The 19,362-nt window shown below is 39.8% G+C and overlaps 1 protein-coding gene across 2 annotated transcripts in view; it reads left to right on the plus strand.

The window, feature by feature from the left end:
- Positions 1–19,362, plus strand: part of Atp13a4 (ATPase 13A4) — a 136,177-nt gene that overhangs the window by 64,140 nt on the left and 52,675 nt on the right. Inside the window, exons 3-8 of one of the 2 annotated variants that reach the window (XM_040750999.1) lie at positions 3,180–3,326; positions 7,638–7,708; positions 7,799–7,879; positions 9,411–9,480; positions 10,925–11,059; positions 13,483–13,549. In XM_040750999.1, the coding sequence (XP_040606933.1) occupies positions 3,180–3,326; positions 7,638–7,708; positions 7,799–7,879; positions 9,411–9,480; positions 10,925–11,059; positions 13,483–13,549 (571 nt within the window). Of the gene's footprint in view, positions 1–3,179; positions 3,327–7,637; positions 7,709–7,798; positions 7,880–9,410; positions 9,481–10,924; positions 11,060–13,479; positions 13,550–19,362 lie in introns of both variants that reach the window. The other variant, XM_040750998.1, reaches the window with a different exon arrangement.

A 19,362-nucleotide genomic window follows, 5' to 3' on the forward strand; every position in this document is an offset into this window, starting at 1 on the left:
ATAAATGAAATTGTATCCATAATAAATGATCTTATGGTTCCCATTAGCATTTTGATTCTAGATACTAAAGTGAAGAGCTGTGTAAGAAGCCAGGAGGGTACAGCACCTCGATTCTCTTGGGTGCACATTCCCTCTCCTGAGACCCAGTCTCCACTTCACTAGACATCCAACCTGAGATAGAGCTGAGGAGTGACTAAATGTTGACAAACAGCTTTGAGGCTGTGTCGTTGGGACCATCAGCAGAGCTGGTTTCCGGCGAAGCTTTTTTGTTCCTGGCTTGCAGTTAGTCAACTCCTTGCCTCCTTACCTAGCCTATTCTGTTTACTCTCACTTCTTTCCCTTATCACATATGACACATGCCTATGGGAGTGGTGTGCCACCTGTGACCTCAGCTAACATTAGCACTTCCTCCAGGCTCTACCTCCAAATATACTGGAAACTAGGGTTTCAACATGTGAATTTGGTGTGTGTGTGTGATTTATTCCACGACATGAAGGTACTTAACCCTTTCTCTACTGCCTCTGCAGGAGAGTGAGGCCTCAGCAGTTTCTCCCTCCTTGTGTAGACTAAACAGGGTGGTACCTGTGAGGTGCTAGGGAGGAGCGTGCTGGTAGCAGGCATGTCAGCAGGGGCTAACTCTTAGTACCTGAAGCTCTAGAAATTGTAGAGGATTAATTAGCTTACCCACAACTCGCTATCCACTCAGAGAACAACAACCAAGCCAAAACTCCCAGTGAAAATCCCAAAGATACACAGGCTTGTTCTGGCTTTTCTTTCCCTTGTCCTCTGTCTCCTCTTCCTCCCCTTTCTCCTCTCTTCCTCTTCTTCCTCCCCATCATCTTCTTTCTCCTCCTCCCCTCTCCCTCCTCTTTCACCCCTTACCCATCTCCTCTTCCCCCTTGTCTTTCTTCCCTTCTCCTCCTCCCCCCTCCTCTTACTCCCCCTCTTCCTCCTGCTTGTTTTACATGTCAATCCCAGTTCCCTCTCCCTCCCCTCCTCCCTCACCCCCTCCCCCACCTCCCACCCTATCGCCATTTCCTTCCACATAGGGGATATCTAGAGTCTGTCATTTCACTCAGGTTTTGCCACCTTTCTTTCACAAAGACCTTTGTCATATAACTTGGTGGTTTGTGTCTTATCCTCCCTTTTGGTCATTATGTGCCAGCAGAACTGAGAACTGGCTAGTCTGATTTCTCCAATCCACAGGGCATTCTCCACACACATTGTAACTAAAGCCAAAATTCCAGCTAATGCCAACTCTTTGAGCTCAGCATCTTTGGGAAGATGAGCTGAGTCTATCAAGAATCCCCACATGGTGGAGGTAACTATTTTAGCACTGTACTGAACTCACCTCTAAAAGAAAAGTCCTCAGTTTGTAATGTCTCTTTGGACCTTGGAATGGATTACTTTCGTTCTTAAGGCAAGCTCCAAAGTACATTTTGTGTGTGGGGACTGAACTCTTATGTCACAAAAGTCATAGGACTGGCCTAAACTGGAGACCTGTTATACTGCTTTTAAATTTCAAGAGCTGAAGTGGTTTTCGGGAAAGTCTGGAGCATGATAAGCAACAGACTCCACTTCATTTGCCTATCAAAGTGAAACTGGTATTTCTGGGTTCAAAAGGACAAGCTTCCAGGATTAAAAAAAAGGATGCTGTTTTGTCTGTCTACCCAGGTCAAAGATAGGTCCTCTCTGTACTTTTAACTTCTGGAAGTCATTCTTCAGTGGTTTGCAAATCAGTTCTTTGAGACCGAAAGATTAATCAGGTTAATTCTTTTGTTGCAAAGATGTAAACCTGTTTAACGAGACTGAGGTATCAAAAGTTCAGACCTTCTAGACCAGTGGTTCTCAGTCTTCCTAATGCTGCTACGCTTTAATACACTCCTCATGTTGATAAGGTGGTCTACCAAGGACAGAGGGCAGCAAGGATCTTGAGTGCTTGACAATCTAGAGGAAACTCACTTAGAGAAATCATGGTGGTTACCAAGATGTGAACCTTTGAGCTTGACCATGAAGGATGGTTAGGTTCTAGCTATGCGAGATTACCAAGGAGAAAAGAGAGGGAGTGTGTTCCTGACCCAGGGAATAGCAGGAAAGAGGAGTTTTCTCTTTTGGATAACAAATAGACCAAACCCAGCTACAACTACTGCAGCTTCTTGCTACCCCTTGCATAATTCAATGAACTCAGGTATCTTCAAGGGAAGTGCGTGTGTGGTGGTGAGGTTGAACCTCAGCTCTGTTCTAAATTCCCATTCATTACCTTTCTGGATTAGACTTCCATCATCATTATTCCTAGACCCCAAGGTTTATCAGACATCAAATGGGCATTTATCTTTTAGATAGCAGTTGCTCTTAGAATCACACCAGTCTCCAAGGGAGCTATATGTGATGCCTGTTCACTAAGATTGTACTCCTAGTTTCATTCTATGAGTAATAAATCAGTCAACTGCAAAGGGAAATAATTTGAGATCATGCATCTTCAATCCCATCTTACTTAATATCTTAATGTGGTCCATTACCTCTGTGCACATTTGATTCATGCAGCCAGTGTTCTTCATTGTACTCTCATTGAGCAGATCCCAGAACACCACACCAAGGGCCAGCGTACAGTCAGTAAACCTTGTTTCTTACTTCAAGCTGATCTAGGTGAACTATGAGAATGGAGAACCTTCCAAAGTCACTGTGATGATAGTTTAGAAATTGTTTTATTTTGTTTTCTCTTGAAGGGAGTGTGTCAGTGAGACTGTTCAAGGAAAAGTGAATTTTTGAGTTAAGTCTGGAAACACAGGGTGGTTCCATTCATCAGATTTCCTCCTGCCCACAGGAACACACAGTCCCTTGAAACACACGGGGTTTATTTCCTTCACTGTGAAGTTGCCAGCTGGATTGGAAGGTCATAGGGAAATTGATCTCTTGTCTGAGAATGTGCCTCTTCCTTTTCGGCTTTGCTCTTTGTGTTAGTGATCACTTTTCAGTTCAGGCCCCTTAACAAATGACCACAAATCTTTGTCTCTCAAGATCCAGAGGTATTGTATTTCACATTTCAATAATATACATTTCTGTCAAGAATGTTCATTAGCTTCATAGCACAACATTATACGAAGTGATGTTTTTAAGGATGAATTTTAGTCTGATGACTTCTCTTAACTTCCTGGGGGTTTCTGATGTCTATTCCCCAGGATGAATTCAAAGTTTATTCTTGGAAAAAGGTAATGTGGATCTCCTTGTCAGCATTGAACAGAACGCCTGGTCTCACTCCTGACCACCCTCTCATTACAGATGAGGAATATATCATAAACAGAGCCATAAGAAAGCCAGATCTAAAGGTATGTAAATGTATATAGTGTCTGAGATGCCAGATAATTAAAGAAACATTTATTTCATGTGTATGAGTTTGATAGCATGTGTGTATGTATTCAATGTGTGTGCAGATGGAGTATAGAAATGGAAGTTGAATATCTTGCAATTGGAATTATAGATAGTTAAGAACTCTGATGTAGGTCCTAGGAATAGAACCCAGGTTTTCTGCAGGAGGTACTCAGTACAGGTTACTCTTACAACACCATTCCTAGTGTATAATGTGTGCAATATGACCAGTCTTACAATGAAGGTAATCCATGATGGATAAACTAAGGAATTTGCTTATTTTGGCAGAAGACCTCGGTTTGAACGGTGGTATCCAAATGTGTTTGGGTTGCTCCCCTTTGTCCAGCTAAATGAGAACTGCTTGGTTTCTGACTAGTTAGCATCCATATTAAAAATGTGTTTTTATGAACTAAAATGTTTTCTTTTACAGTCACACACATACAAGATAGCTACTTAAAATTAGCTTTTGAAACTAAGGTCAAGGTTTTAAAATGAAAACCATCCGTTGCTGGGCAGCCCTCTGTTGTCTGCTGTCATCACCCAGCTGTCTTGAACTGCCAGTGTAAACATCCAGAAGATGTTATTCTCCTCCAGAGAGCAGTGCCTCATCTGTGAGGCGACTTTCAGCTGAGAATGGGGCTCCCCAAGTCAGCCTTGGACATGGCCTCAGGGTTTTTACTGCCCTGAAATATCAGCACCTTTAATAGTCAATAAGGCAAATGGAGAAATTCCCAAATAAACAGAATCCAAGTAAGGAAAGAGGCCCTAAAATGGAAAGTTTTGATATCTAGTCTCGATGTTTTTATCATGTTAGTATATAAGAAGTTTGCTAGCTACTGCCTATATATATATAATTTAAATTAGAAACAAGGTTGCTTCACATGTCAATTCCAGGTCCCTCTCCATTTCCCTCCCCTCCTCCCATGCCCTCCCACCAACCTTCCCAATATCCCCTCATTTTCCCAGGGAGGGTGAGGCCCTCCATGGGGGTGTTCATAGTCTGTCATTACATCCAGGGCAGGGCCTAGACCCTCCCCCAAGAGTTCAGGGTGAGAGTGCATCTCTCATTGTTGGATGGGAGCCCAAAGTCCATTTGTATACCCGGGATAAATACTGATCTACTGCCCAAGGCTCAATAGATTACCTAGGCCTCCTCACTGACACCCACATTCAGGGGATCTTGATCAGTCCCATGCTGGATTCCCAGGCATCAGTCTGGGATTCAAGAGCTAACCCTTGTCAGGTCTAGCTACTACCTTCTTGAATCTTAAGTTTCTGATTTATAACAGGATCTTTCTGCCTTTTTATCAGGGCTGTTTTGAACCTCACATATAGAGTCAAATATTAAGGTGATTTGTGAACTATAGCAGTCAACATTCATGATAAAGTTGTGTCAGAGTGTTAGGTACAGCCGTGATGACATTGATGACAGTGAAAAATGAATCCCAAGGTGACAGTCATTTAAGGGTCTTCTTCAAAAAATAGAGACAGGTTTTCAAACATTGATGAGGAGGAGATCGGGGATACCATGGCGTATGTAGCACTGCAAGCAAAAAGGAATAAACTTTTATATGTCCCGAAAAAATGAGGAGCAAGAAGGTGAGGAGCTGACTACTCTGATTCCTCGGTAGAAACATGGAAGTCACCCACAGCAGGCATTCCATTTTCTAGCTTCTCCTGGGATGAAGTTCTAGACAATGGCCAAATGCAGAAACTATTCCTACTGCAAAGGCTATTCCTACTGTTCTTTGCCAGCCTCCAGAAATTGGAGGGTGATGATCAGGTCTAGACAGAGATGTCTCTGGGGGGGAATCCCCAAAGATGTTTCAAAGGTCCATCCTGGACTTAACTTTTCTCACCACAGGAATAGCCTCAGAAATTGTCAAAAGATAGCAGACCATTCCATTTTATGACCTGAGGTCAAACCTACCAGTAACCTCTTCATTCACACTTGTTGATGGCTTGGCTTGTGGATATTTTGTATCTATTATGGTGTCTGTTTTTCAGTCTGGTTTGATGTGAGCCCAGTATAGACGCCTCTCATCCTGCACACAGTTTGTTGCTTAAAATGTTCCAACACGGATCATCAAATTTGGGGAATTAAAAAATGAAGGCAACCCTCACCTTGTGCACTTTGAATCCTAAAGTCAAGGAACTTTCAGATTTATTCTGAAGCTGACTTGAATCCTATCCCATGAGGCCAGAGCCTGAAATTCTGGAGTCAAGACTCCAGGCTTTGGGGTGACATAATCAAAACTATCGTCAGGAGCAAAGCAGAGGTGATAATACTTGGCCTTCTTCAGGAAGACCTGAAGATACTGTATGATGAGCACCAAGTGTTCAAGGACCACAACTGTGACTGCTGACTCAGTTTGTAGGACCACAGGGAACTTTCAAAAGGAATTTAATTTGTAAAGGAAGAAACTGAAGGTTCCAACCTGACTTGTGCTGGCTAATAAGTCCCAGTGTTGGTTACTTTCAAATTTTCTTTCCTCCCTGTATTTGACAGCTTATGAAGGATGGATTTTTCCCAGTGGCAATTTGCTCCAATTTCATATGGAAAATCGATTGGAAACAGACATGTTTTCAAATAATTTCTTTTGTAACAAACCTCATTGCAATTTTTAAAAATTATAACATTTAGCACTTTTGCAAGAGAAAGAGAGAGAGAGAGAGCTACGTGATCACTGAATAGAATTATGATTTAGTAAGGCTTTGAAACTAAGAGATTTAAGCTGTATTTTCTAGTTGACATGTGCTTTTACATTGCAACAATTTATTTACAAAAATGTATTGAATATTTTTATTATGCACCAGTTAGAGGCTTTCTCAGCCCTAAAATTTCTCTTTCCTGCCACTCTTCTGAAGAGGCAGGTAGGCCTTTGCGCCACCCATCTCTCTCTCTCTCTCTCTCTCTCTCTCTCTCTCTCTCTCTCGCTCTCTGCCTCTCTTGTATCCTCCTTTCTCTTTCTCTTTCTGTCCTCCCATGAGTCCTCTGTGCACTCCCCTTCCCTCTCCTCTCACTTCCTTTCCCCCATAAAACTCTCCCTGTGAAAAAAATTGCCTGGTGGCTGACTACAATATTCATAAATGTAGAATACACACAAAAGAGCTGAATGAACTTAGACATAATCTGGTCAAATGCTTCAGTTTATTCCTGGGGAAACTGAGGCATAGGGAAAACCTTCAGGTTAGCTGAAGTTCTCAAGGACACAAATAGGAGAGCAGCCAAAACAGAAAGCCTTGAATGGTATTCCTCAACTTCTTCTGCACATTGGAATTACCAGGGGAAATTTAAAAGTATTTATGCTCAAAGTACACTGTGGACAAATTAAACCTCTTGGTCATAGGATCCAAGCAGCAATATTCTTTAAAGTTCTCTACATGATTCTTGTAAGTACCCCGGGGTGATAACCAATGCTCCACAGCAAACCAGGAGCCCGATTGTTTCTTTTCTTGCTTACTGAGGTCTCCGGTTCTTGGAATTTGTATCATATAAAAATTGTTTAAGGGAGTCAGAATAATGGTCATAAGCAAGAATCTCTTTTCCTTGCCTCTGCTAACATCCTCAGAGCCCTACTTGCCAGAGTACACTTGGCTGCAACAAGCTCTTCTCTCTCCTTCTAGCGCTGTGCTCTTCTTCATCAAGTCCTCTGTAGGCCGCTCTACAAACCCATCATTGTCTGCAAGGCAAGGATGCCCCTGACTCATTCTAGCATCTTGGCTTCTCATAATGCAGCCCTTATCCTTCATTCTGCAGCCAAACAGGCCTGTTCACTGATTCTCTTCAGTCTTCATCAGACCAAAAATTCTTCCCACCCTTTAGCTTTCTGGTTTTGATGTTATCTCTTCAACGATGCTTTCAGTCTCCTGTCTTTTCTATATTTCTGCAGTATATAAAGGCAACATTTTAATGTCAATATAACTATTACATATTTATTACAGTTGTTTCTCTGGTATATGTATCGGACTACAAAACTTAACTTTTATTTTGTAGTATGTTTTGTTCCCTTATTAGTTTGTAAGGAAGTGAAATGTGGAGACTGCACATTTCAGTATGCTGAAAAATGACCAGGTGATAGCTTCTAATGAAAATGCCGTTTGTGTAGTAGAGGAGGAGGGGATGGAGAGTTAGGAAAAGAAAAAGAATTAAGAACCATCTCTGGATCTACCTTTGTTTCTTCTACAAACGTCTCCTCAGGCCTCCAGTTGCTGTGCATACCCTGATCTTCAAAATGGAGACTTTTATAATACTTTTTTTCTTTTTGTAGGTGAGATACATAAAAGTGCAGAAAATAAGATATGTTTGGAATAATTTAGAAGGGCAGTTTCAAAAAATTGGGTAAGTTGCTTCAGCGAGAGTATCCAAAGAAGAGAGGCATTGTCTTCAAACATCACTTTCTATTGCAAATGACTCTTTTTATTGTTTTAGTTCCCTGGAAGACTGGCTCAGTTCCACAAAGATACATCAAAAATTTGGATTAGGTCTAACATCAGAAGAACAGGAGATCAGGTAGTACATGAGTTGTGTCTCTACTGGCTCAAAAGGGCTGTGATTGGTTAGCCAGATAGCCCATTATATGGTCTCAATTCACTAGTATCAGAAAAGGTGTGTCCCATGCATGACCTAATATATCATCAGAGAAACTTTTCGTTTTGTTTTTAATGGAGTCAGAGGGTAGAACAGAAATGACCACCAATCCAACAGAAAGGAAAGGATATACAGTGTGAGGCTCAGAGAGATTTCGTGTCTTGAACAAGGTCACAAAGATGGACACACACACACACACACACACACACACAGCCCACATGCATGTACATACACAGGCACACATAGTGGGGGCAATGACTGAACTCCACATAATAGCATCCACAGTGATTTGGATCAATGCCATGCAAGGTGTATATGTAGCTTCATGATTCCAAATCAGTCATTGGACACAGAAACAGGGTTTGGAGAGGGCATGCGACTGTTCAGAATCTGTGGCTTTGATCAAATGTCTTTTCCATTTGGGTCTTAATCTCCTAGTCATAAAATGAGGAGGAAAGAGATAGAGCGATGGGTTGGACACTAAGGGCACTTACTGCTCTTCCAGATGATGTGAATTTGGTTCTGAGCCCTCAGTTCATGCTCCTCATAACCACAGGAAACTTCAGCTCCAGGGGATCAAATGCCCTCTTCTGGCCTTCATGGGCACTTGCACACCACACCCCCCACCCCCACATGAAATCTTAAAAGGGGAGGGATAGAGATTTATTCCTGGTGCTTGGAAGAGATGGATCCCATTGCAGCCTCAGTATTACCTGCATACTTATAAGCAATGCAGAATCACAGCACACCCCTTACCCCTATTGAAGCAGTCTTCATTTTAATGATATTACCCAAATTATCCATGTTTACATAAAAATGGAACACCATAGCCTATGCATTTTGCAAAACCATTTTATCCAAGGGTCTAAATAGAGAATGGTTAGTATTCTCCACAAGAAAAGTATTCATAAAGTGCCTGTCTCTGCCTAATCAAAGTGTCACAACTCTGGGATTGCCAGTTAGTGGGATGTACAATTCTGCATGTTGAGCTTTTTCTGAGAATCAAGGACTTTTCTGCTCACATTAAAACACTGAATTCATGAATATGAGCATAAACAATAGATATGCTATTTCCCTACCACTAAAAATATCCTACCTTCATGATCTCCCATTCCATTTCCATGGGATAGTGGGGGGAGTTGAGGACATAGGAGTTCTGAAAGTATTTGAGAGAAAGTAGGTGGTGTTAGATACCAAAGGTACTATTAGGGAAATATTTAGATTTCAGAGAGTATAGTACAATGGAAGAAATATTGTACTTTGCTCCTAGGACCCTTCACACTCTTAAGTTACTTTGAGATATATGGGTGTGTTATGTAACATGTAACAAGAGACACTTGAATTGACCTGGGAAGTGAAAAAAAGAATATAGGATAGACATTTTCCCTGAATGTGCAGGGAATGAGTTTTCTTTCAATGTTCTGATGGGGTAATCTGTGGTCTCTCTCTGTAGGAGGTTAATATGTGGGCCTAATGCTATTGATGTTGAAATCACACCTATTTGGAAACTGCTCATCAAGGAGGTAATTTCCCCAGCATTTTGCCTGGACAATCGGTAGAAAATGATGAATCTTTGGTCTGGCCAGCTGGGGATGCGACTTATTAGTATGTGACTGTGATTTATGAGCTGCTTTGAGACAATGTCAACCATGTTTTCTGGACATGCCATGTGCTCGTTGTGCACACTGTACACTACAATGCAGGCTGTGACACTCCATGTGCCCACCACTTATTTGATGATTCAAATGAATGTTGGAGTTTTCTCCTTTCTTAAAATACTTAGCTCTTTTCAATTCTGTGAAACTAAAATCACATTTATTTTAGGAAAAAACTATTTTCTTAGACAACGTATATAATTACCTCAACATTCAAAACTGTAGGGAGAAAACCATATTTGTTTAGCTTTTCTAATGTCTACTGATCTCAATGAATGTGTGAGAGGGTAAGAATGGCTTGGCCATCCTTTGCTAAGATAAAAATGTTCTCTTGTACTTTTAATGTTGGATTTATTATTTTTAAACCATATAGCAGTCCTCAGTGTATTTCTGATATTCCATGTCCATTCATCTTTGCCTTAAAAAGGCTTCCTAAATTCGACATCATTTCTCAATATTTCTAAACATGTTTAAGAATGACAGAAGGCAAAGAAAATTGGTTGAGAAATGTTCAGTGGGCTTCCTCCCTCGCCTGAAGCCAGGATCTCTGTTCCTGTGGGCAACTACAGTGAATCTGAGGAAAGACACAACATATTTTTAAGTAAAGCATGACTACAACCACTGATGTTGATGTCTGTCCTCTCCCAGTGAGTTAGATGTGTGGTTACAGCTTGCCACATCAGTTTAGCTCCCCACTTATGGAAAAATACAGTCTTGCTTTCATCCATCAGTGAAGAGTTCCTTAATGGCATTTTACGTGGTGCTGTTTTGTCATAGGGTGGGCAACAGACAATGTAGTTTAATCCTGTAAACCATACTATGTCACCTTTCTGAAGCCCAGGAAGTATAAACGGGAGATGATAACATCTACTCTTCATTACTGTGATGCTTTGCACAATGACATATGAAACACAACTTTGTATATTGCTAAGTGTAGCAGTGAGTAAAATAAGTGCTCTGGGTTCAGAACACTTTAAGGGCTTAGATTTTGGCTCCACGACAGTCATAGCTGTGCTACCTTGAGCAAATTTCTCAAGATCTGAGGCTCCATGCCCTTATCTTCATAATAGAGATAAGTAATAACTTCTGGTTAATGAGATAATTATGGGAAAGAAATGAAAAGATTTAGGTGCTGTGGCTCAGCACATTGTCTAGTACATGGAAACTGCTGACTAAATAGAACAGCAGGAAGAATAGCATATTCTGTGTGGTGAGTTATGTCACAGTGCTGATTATGAAAACAAGCCAATGAACAGCCATGTGTGAAGCCCAAATGCCATTCTTGTCTTCCTGTCTTTATGTCTGCTAACAGGTTCTAAATCCATTTTACATCTTTCAACTCTTCAGTGTCTGTTTGTGGTTCAGTGAAGATTACAAGGAATATGCTCTTGCCATCATCCTCATGTCTGTCATTTCCATAGCTTTGACAGTATATGATCTCAGACAGGTGAGTTCCCCTGGTTCACTTCACTGGCTTGTTCTTAAACAAGAATCTTGAAGTGGCTTTGCCCCATCCATGTGAAACAAGATCATGTTTGTGAATACAGAGCACAACTGCTGCTGTCTAGCGGGTGACACCTTTCCCTTCCCGCATATCCCAGTCCTTTGGAAGATGGAGGAACCTGTGTTACTATGAATTCCTTGACCTTTTTGTTTGTTCGGTGTCCATCTACCAAAGTTCTAGTCCACCACTTGGGTTTCCTTACACTTATAGCAGGGTGTCTAGGTACTGCTGGAAGAAAACCACGTAGCACAGATGAGTTGATCACATATGAATCCACAAGTACCAGCCTCTTCCTGGCAAGTTTTCTGTACATCTCTGATCAAAGTTTTCTCCCATGCATCTTCAGAGATGCCTGTCTTTTCATCTTTGCTTTCTTAGCACATACTCTCACAAGTTATTTCACCTAGCTGATGCAAGCCTAGTATGAAATTTGCTCAACTCCCTACTATCTATTGCCAAATGCTCCATTCTCTTCAGCCCTGGCTCTCCTTCCCTCTCACCATTGTGGAGGAGATGCCTAACATATTATCATGCCTGTGCTCCAGACACCTGCTGTTACCTTCTTGGGGTGTTCATGTAATCTATGCACCACCCCAAGGGTTTACCATGTCTAGCATTCTCAGTCTTCATCAAACACAAAAACTCCAACAAAGGAATATTTTCTCTTTACTCTGCACCCACCCTCAGTTGCTGCTGTAGCTTCTTCATTCTTCCTTTAACTACAAATCTTCACTCTTTATACCTACTCTCATGTTATACCCACTTCTCTTTTACTCTTTACATGCTGACATGATTTCTTCTTTCCACCTAAATAACTTTTGTTAAGGACACTAATACAATCTTAAAACCTATAGGTAATTTGAAATAAAACAAAATGAGCTAGTCTTTTTCTCTTGTACAAAGAACAATATATGGACATGTTAAAAATTTTTAAGGCAGAGTAACACTGTACATGAAAATAGGATCCCTTTCATTGGAAGGATTATCAGTGTTCAGGCTGGACTTTTAGGGCTTACTGGGCCAGATATTCTTTACATTTTAGCATTATTGCTTGCACACACACACACATGAACACACACACTCATTTGTTTTTCAGAAGAAAAGTGTGTCATGTGCAATATTTTGTAGTTGCATTGTTACTGAATATATTTTTACTATCGCTCCATATTGACACAGATATTTTCTTTGGATCTGATGTAGTTTTATTACTATGTGCTGACTATTTTGACTGATAGATTCCTCAATGGTTTCTAGTCTTTTGCTACTAAAGCTAAACTGCAATGAGGATCTTTACATTTTTTTTACACTTTACAGCTATAGTGAATTATATTACATTAAAAAGTGTACATAGCTTATTTTTGTAAATATATTTGTCTACATGACTATATGACTAAACATATAAACATGTTTAATATATATTTTAATATGCATCTTTAAATAAATTTATTGACAATAAGAGTCATGTTTCTGTTGTTTTCCATTATTTATTGACAATAAGAGTCATATTTCTGTTGTTTTCCATTCTCTATTGACAATAAGAGTCATATTTCTGTTGTTTTCCATTCTATCTTGTTTCTTAACATAGCTTTAGAAATATAAAGAGCTGCTTAATAAATGTTGGTTGAGTGAATGCACAAATGAATGAAAGGACCTTATCCTATTGTACTAATATTCTTAGGGCATATTTATCAGAATTAGAAATAATTCAGAGATTGTCATTTAAAAATTCTACAACAGTTTCATATATATGTAATTTTGGTAATTGTAATTTCTCTTCCCCATTGCCCTCTCTCATTCTGCCTCCTACCCCACTGGAACACTTCCTCCAACAAGATCCTTTCCTACTTTGATGGCTGTGTATGTGTGATCCACTAGCTTCAATTAGGGATGTCTACGGAGTCATGGATTAGGAGTTATTTTTCTGGAACATAGTCAACTTACCAGTGACTATACCACTGAAAAAAACCACGCTGTCTCATCCAGCAGCCATTAACTCCTGGGAGAGATGGAGCCTTGTGAGTCTGTCCCCTTAGGGAGTGTCTCAAATAATAATAGTAGAATGAAAAGTGAAAACCTAAAATCAGTGGAAAACTTAACTACTTAGAAGGTCATTCACTCAATGCTTTCTTATTAAATATGGAATAAAATATACCTATTTATTTTTGTCTCTTTGCTTTGATTTACTCTCAGTGTAGTTCATTTATCAAAAAAATCATCAGTGGGAAGACTATCTATTCCTACCCAGGATCTTCAGCTGGCAGGCTAATGTCCTCTATGTTTACAGAGGACTAGCTCCATAGTGAGCAATACCTGGATGTCTATACTTAAAAGATAAATGTTGTCTGTTTTCCTTCTCTTTGCAGCAGTCTGTAAAACTGCACCATCTTGTTGAATCACACAACAGCATAACAATCTCTGTATGTGAGAGAAAAGGTAAGTTCCACTATTTTATACCTAGGTGTTATGTCCAAAGGCAATCAGAAAGTGACATCTGATTGATCCTACCAAACCATCTGCGTGTGTATTGTTCTTATAATTTGCTTATAAGAAAGATGTATCTGAGGTCTTTTCATCATAAGAAGGAACCCCACTTTATAGAGGTTGAATTAGTACTACAAACCAAATATATCTGTAAGGTACATAATTCAGTAGATTTTAACATATGTGTTTACTCACATAAGTATTGAGTTGACGGGAGGACTTATCACCTACAGTTGTCTTGAGTTCACTTGTCCTTTCTCCCCCTTTACCTTCTTCACACACAAGTAGTCATTTATCTGCATTCTGTCACTGCAGGTTAACATCTCTACTTAGAATTGTACATAAACGATGCTATATAAGATGCATTTTTGTCTTTTATAATATATTTTAGGTTAATTCAGCAAGAGGAGAGCAAAGTTCACAATGTAAGATTCATCTGCTTTTGTTAAGAGTATTAATGGTACAATCTTTTTTATTTCCTAAGGTATCCAATTAAATGGGTATACATTTGTTTAATTCACCTGTGGATGACATTGGACTCTTCTCGTTTTTTGTTATGAACCACTGAAGGTGCTGTGAAGAGTCAGGTGTGCACAGGTCCTTCCATAGATGTGCTCTTTTATCCATTGTGTGTACATAGTTACAGAGCAGCTAATCCTGTGGTAGATAATCAACATTTTAAGAAGATAATGCATTATTTTCCAAAGTGATTGTAGCATTTCCCTTCCCACCTGCTGCATTTGACGGTCTCAGTTCCACATTCTTGCCTGCACTCAGTGCGGCCAGTCTGTAATTTTAGGCACTTTCACCTGTGGAAGCATCTTATTTCTTTAATTTGTGTTTCTTCTATGGCTAATGGCACTGAACATATTTTCAAGGGCTTATTTGTGACTCCCAGGTCTCCTTTGAACTAACCATTTGTATCTTTTGTTAAGAAGATTTTCTTAATATTAAATTTTCAGCCTGTTATCAGACATCTCCTCTTAGTCCATGATGTGTCTTCTCATTTTCTTCACAGCATCTTTCAAAGGGCAATGCTTTTATATTTCTTAAAGTCCAGTTAATGAGACTTTTTCTTTAAGGATTATGCTTCTGTCTAATTTCTAAGGCATCTTTGCAAATTCCAAGGTCACTGAGCTTTCTATATACCTTTAAGTTTACATTGTTCTACATTATGTTTTCACCATTCTGCTTTGTGTCTGTTTTGGACTGAAGTTCACCCTTCTCAATTAGGCATTTAAATACTCTGATGCAATTCATAAAAAAGATTGGCTTTTCCCTAGGGTGTTGCCTTTGTACCTTTCCTAAGAGCCTGTTGCGTATGAAGGTGGACCAATTTCTGGACAGTGCTCTCTCGTTATCTGCCAGTGTCATAAATGTCATTTATAATATAGTCTGAGTAAGTTACGTTAGTGCTTCAGTTTTATTCTCTTTTGGTGCTGCTTGATGTATCAAACACCCCCCTTTGGGTTAATATGGATTGTTAATTTGAACAATCTACAACCACTGTGGAGACAAGTTTCTGGATGTACCTATGAGGTTGGTTTTTTTTTCTCTGTAGCTTTGGAGACTATGGAAGAGTCTGGTACTTTCAGGTAAAAAAAAAAAGTCCTAGCATGTTGGAAACGGAGCTTAATGGGCCATTCTTATGGGAACCTAGAAGACAAGAACAGCTGAGAGAAACAGACAGACAGTGGTTGCCTGACTCTTGCGGTTTCAGAGAGGAAGTGGGCTAGGGTCCAATGATCTCGTTTCATTCTGTCCATGTCTGGAGAAACTGAATTCAGACATAATGGACTAATCAGTTAGGTGGAGGATACTGCTTGGCAGGGGAGTACTCATTGGCTGTTCCATGATACCTTTTCCTGCACTTATCCAGGTCTACAGTGAAAAGGAGCAGGAATTTGGAGAGAAGGATACAAAAATGTGTAGTTGGTTGTGCAGGAAGAGAGCCTGACCAAATTAAAATTTGGAGCCACAGTACATACTGAAAAGGAGGCTGTAATTGTTAAAGAGAAGTATCTTGTTCTACATGGGGAAAATAAGAAATGTACTTTGATGGCAAGACCTCATTCATCAAAGGTTGAAACTTGAAGTGCAAACTTATTTGAAGGGAAAGAGCTGAAATTGAGAAAGTAGCTAACAAAAATCCCTGCTTCTGCAAATAAACTGCCTAAAGAAAGGTTTCTCTAGGGTCCTCACATAGGAGCTACTACAGTTGGTGTCCAAAGAGACCAGCTGTATATATTTCAAGCTGGCTGAAGAGCTTGGAAGCACTGTCCATATGATATTGATTTTGGAGACATGAAGGATGCAATGTTAAGGGGTTCATGGAATACATGGTCACAATTCATGGTTCTAGAGAACTGTCGTAGCTAGGAAATGTGTGAGAGAGCCAGAGTCCTTGCAAGGATCCCCCAGGAGGGCACTGATTAAATCTGTAGAGTCTAAGTTTCAGAAGATACACTAGGATGTTAGAACCATGGTATATCTGATGGACAAAGTTGCAGGCATGGAGTAGAGCTGGCCTAAGAAAGAGGATATGCATGCTGTAAGTGACAGAAGTGGAGGAGTGGGGTTACCCAAGCCCTGCGGAGCCCATTATAAACCCCAAATGCTGGATATGGAGCTGTAGGATTTGATAACTGCTCCACTTCATTAGATCATGCTTTGCTTTAAGCATTCCTTCCTAAAGCCCCAGTCTTCTCTTTGGAATTAGAATGTTTATGGCAGTGGTTCTCAACCTGTGGGTCATGATCCCTTTGGGGTTCAAATGACCCTTTCACAGGGGTCACATATCAGATATTCTGAATATCAGATATTTACATTGCAATTCATAACAGTAGCAAAATTATAGTTATGAAGTAGCAATGAGATAATTTTATGGGTGTGGGTCACTACAACATGAAGAACTGTATTAAGGGATCATAGAATTAGGAAGGTTGGAAACCATTATTTTATGGTGTGACACTGTATGCTACAAGTATGTAACTAAAAATGTGAACCTTTAAAACATAAGTTAAAGGTTGGTCTTAATTCTTATGTAAGACTTGGACTCTGAGCTTTCAAATAATGTTGGAATGGTTAAAGATTTTGGGGACTTTTTATTTTTTCTAAGATTTATTTTTATTTTATCCTTATTAGTATTTTGCTTGCATCTATGTGTGTGTGCCACATGTGTGCCTGTGGAGGCCAGAGAGATCATCGGATCCCCTAGAACCGCAGTTACAGATAGTTGTGAGCTGCCATGAAGTACTAGGAGCCCAACCTGGTCCTCTGGAAGAGCAACAACTGCTCTTTTTTATAATAAATTTTTTATTTAACGTTTTACACATGTTACTCCCAGCTCTCTCTCCCTCCTCTCCTTCCCCAAACCCACAAGTCCCCCAACTTCCCATTTCATTCCCTCTCCACTCCCCAGGGAGGGTAAGGCCTTCCACGAGGGATTTTCAAAGTCTGTCACATCATCCTGGGCAGGGCTTAGGCCCTCCCCCATGTGTGCAGTCTTAAAGAGCATCCCTTCACGTGGAATGGGCTCCCAAAGTCCATTTGTATGCCAGGGATAAATACTGATCTACCATCTGAGGTCCCATAGATTGTAGAGGCCTCCTCTCTGACATCCAGGTTCATGGGTGTCTGGGTCAGTCCCATGCTGGCCTCTCAGTCATCAGTCTGGGGTCCATGCATTCCCCCTTGTTTAGGTCAGCTGCCTCTGTGAGTTTCACCAGCCAGGTCTTGATTCCTATGCTCGTCACTCCTCTTTGCAGCTGGGTTCCAGGAGTTCAGTTCTGTTTTTAGCTGTGGGTGTCTGCCTAAGCTTCCGTCAGTCACTGGATGAGGGTTCTAGGATGGCATATAAGGTATGATAATGAGTCATCAATCTCATTATCAGGGGAGGGCATTTAAGGTAGCCTTAAAGCCAGTTTGGTGTCATTCTTGTAGATCTCTGAAAATCTCACTAATGCCAGATCTCTCCTCAAACCTATAATGGCTCCCTCTATTATTGTATGTCTCATCCTGCTCTCCTCTATTCTTACCCTGATTCAACCTTCCTGCTCCCCCATAAGACTTTGGGGACTTTTAGAGGCAGACTAAATGTATATCACATTGTGAGCTGAAAAGAAAACTTACAAGTGATGAGTGGACTGCTATGATTTAAAATGATGTGTTCGAGTGACAAGCCGATAAAAGATGGTTTGTGACAGTCAACATTGATTGTCAACTCGACAGGATCTAAAATCACCCAGGAGTCAAGTCTAGGAGAGATTATATCAATAGTTCAGTCTTTGAGCATGTCCATGAAAGATTATCTTCATTAGGTCAATTGAGGTCAGCTGTCCTACTTTAACTGTGATTGGCACCATTCCATGGCCTGGGGTCCTGAGCTGGGTGGTGGTGGCACCATTCTATGGGGTGGGGTCCCAAGCTGAATAAAAAGGAGAAAGCCAGATGAACACCAGTATTTACCTCTTTGCTTCCTGCCTGGATGCACTATGACCAGCTGTCTCTGGTTCCCACCACCCCATGATTTCCTCTTCATGATGGACTGTATTCTCTTGGACTGTAAACCCTTCTTCAAGTTGATTATTGCCAATTATTTTGTTGTAAAAATGAGAAGATATAGTAACATACAGACAGATTTCTTTTTAAAATAACTTGGGAAACGATTTCTTTAACTGTTTATTTCTTTAAACTGTGATGAGATTTTGTGTTGAATCTGTAGGTCAATTGTAGAAAATTAACATATTTACAGATCTGGATATTTTCCAAATAGATGTAGATTTCTTTAGGTCTTCTTTGGCTTCCCTCAGCTGCAGTTTGCAGTTGTCAGTGTATGAGTCTTACACATTCTTTCTTAGATTTATTCTTAAGTATTTCAGAGTTGTGGTGCTATTATAAATTTTTTCAAAAGTTAATATTTGTTTATTCTCTACTTATCCCTAGAGTGTATTTACTAAGAGTGCTCAGCCAGAGTGTTAGGGATCTCATTTTACTGTGTTAGTCTTTGTTCATAGGCATTTTCCAGAAGCATACTTAGTGAAGAATTTAATATAAAGTGAAGTATGAGGCCGTGATGACACTTATAATTTCAGTTTAGAGCTAGAAATGTTTTATTTTACTTTGAGGACTGTATTTGTGTTTCTCCTTTTATACCAAAAGTTCCAGTTCTCAGTGATAGTGAAGAATGGTCCATTTGTTTTGTCCTACAGCATACAATAATCTCAAAATAATAAACTGACATTCTCAGCAATGAAGTCATTCTGAAAAACAATTTGCAATGTTTTGAACAGTCCCCCACCCCAATTGTGATATCTCATTAGAAACAGAGCCAAATATATAATTTGAGTTCATCAATTATGCTTCAATATCATTCAAGATAGCTCTCTGCATGGTTCTGCCAACAATGTAATAGATTCATTTCACTCATTTGTTTTAGAGTTTTAGTGTCAGCTTTTCAAATTTATTTTTATTTTGCATAGATGCTCTAAAAATATCTCTATGTTTTAAATTTTAAATTCATAAGATAGAAGATATTCAGGCAAGTTCAACTTCTTTTCCTCCCCTTTTGCCTGTTTTTTAAAATCATAATAACTTTTGTTACTTTTTGATTTATTCTTAAATTTAGAAATATAAACAAATTATATAAAAGTAATAGTTTATATTATGCATGCAAAATAGATTACATAATTACACTGCCACTGTATTCATGAACAAAGGTATACCAAATTTAACCATTATTCACACACCCATGATTCCATGAACCT

The sequence above is a fragment of the Mesocricetus auratus genome, unplaced genomic scaffold (assembly GCF_017639785.1).
Source record: "Mesocricetus auratus isolate SY011 unplaced genomic scaffold, BCM_Maur_2.0 Super-Scaffold_100008, whole genome shotgun sequence".
Taxonomy (NCBI): Eukaryota; Metazoa; Chordata; class Mammalia; order Rodentia; family Cricetidae; genus Mesocricetus; species Mesocricetus auratus.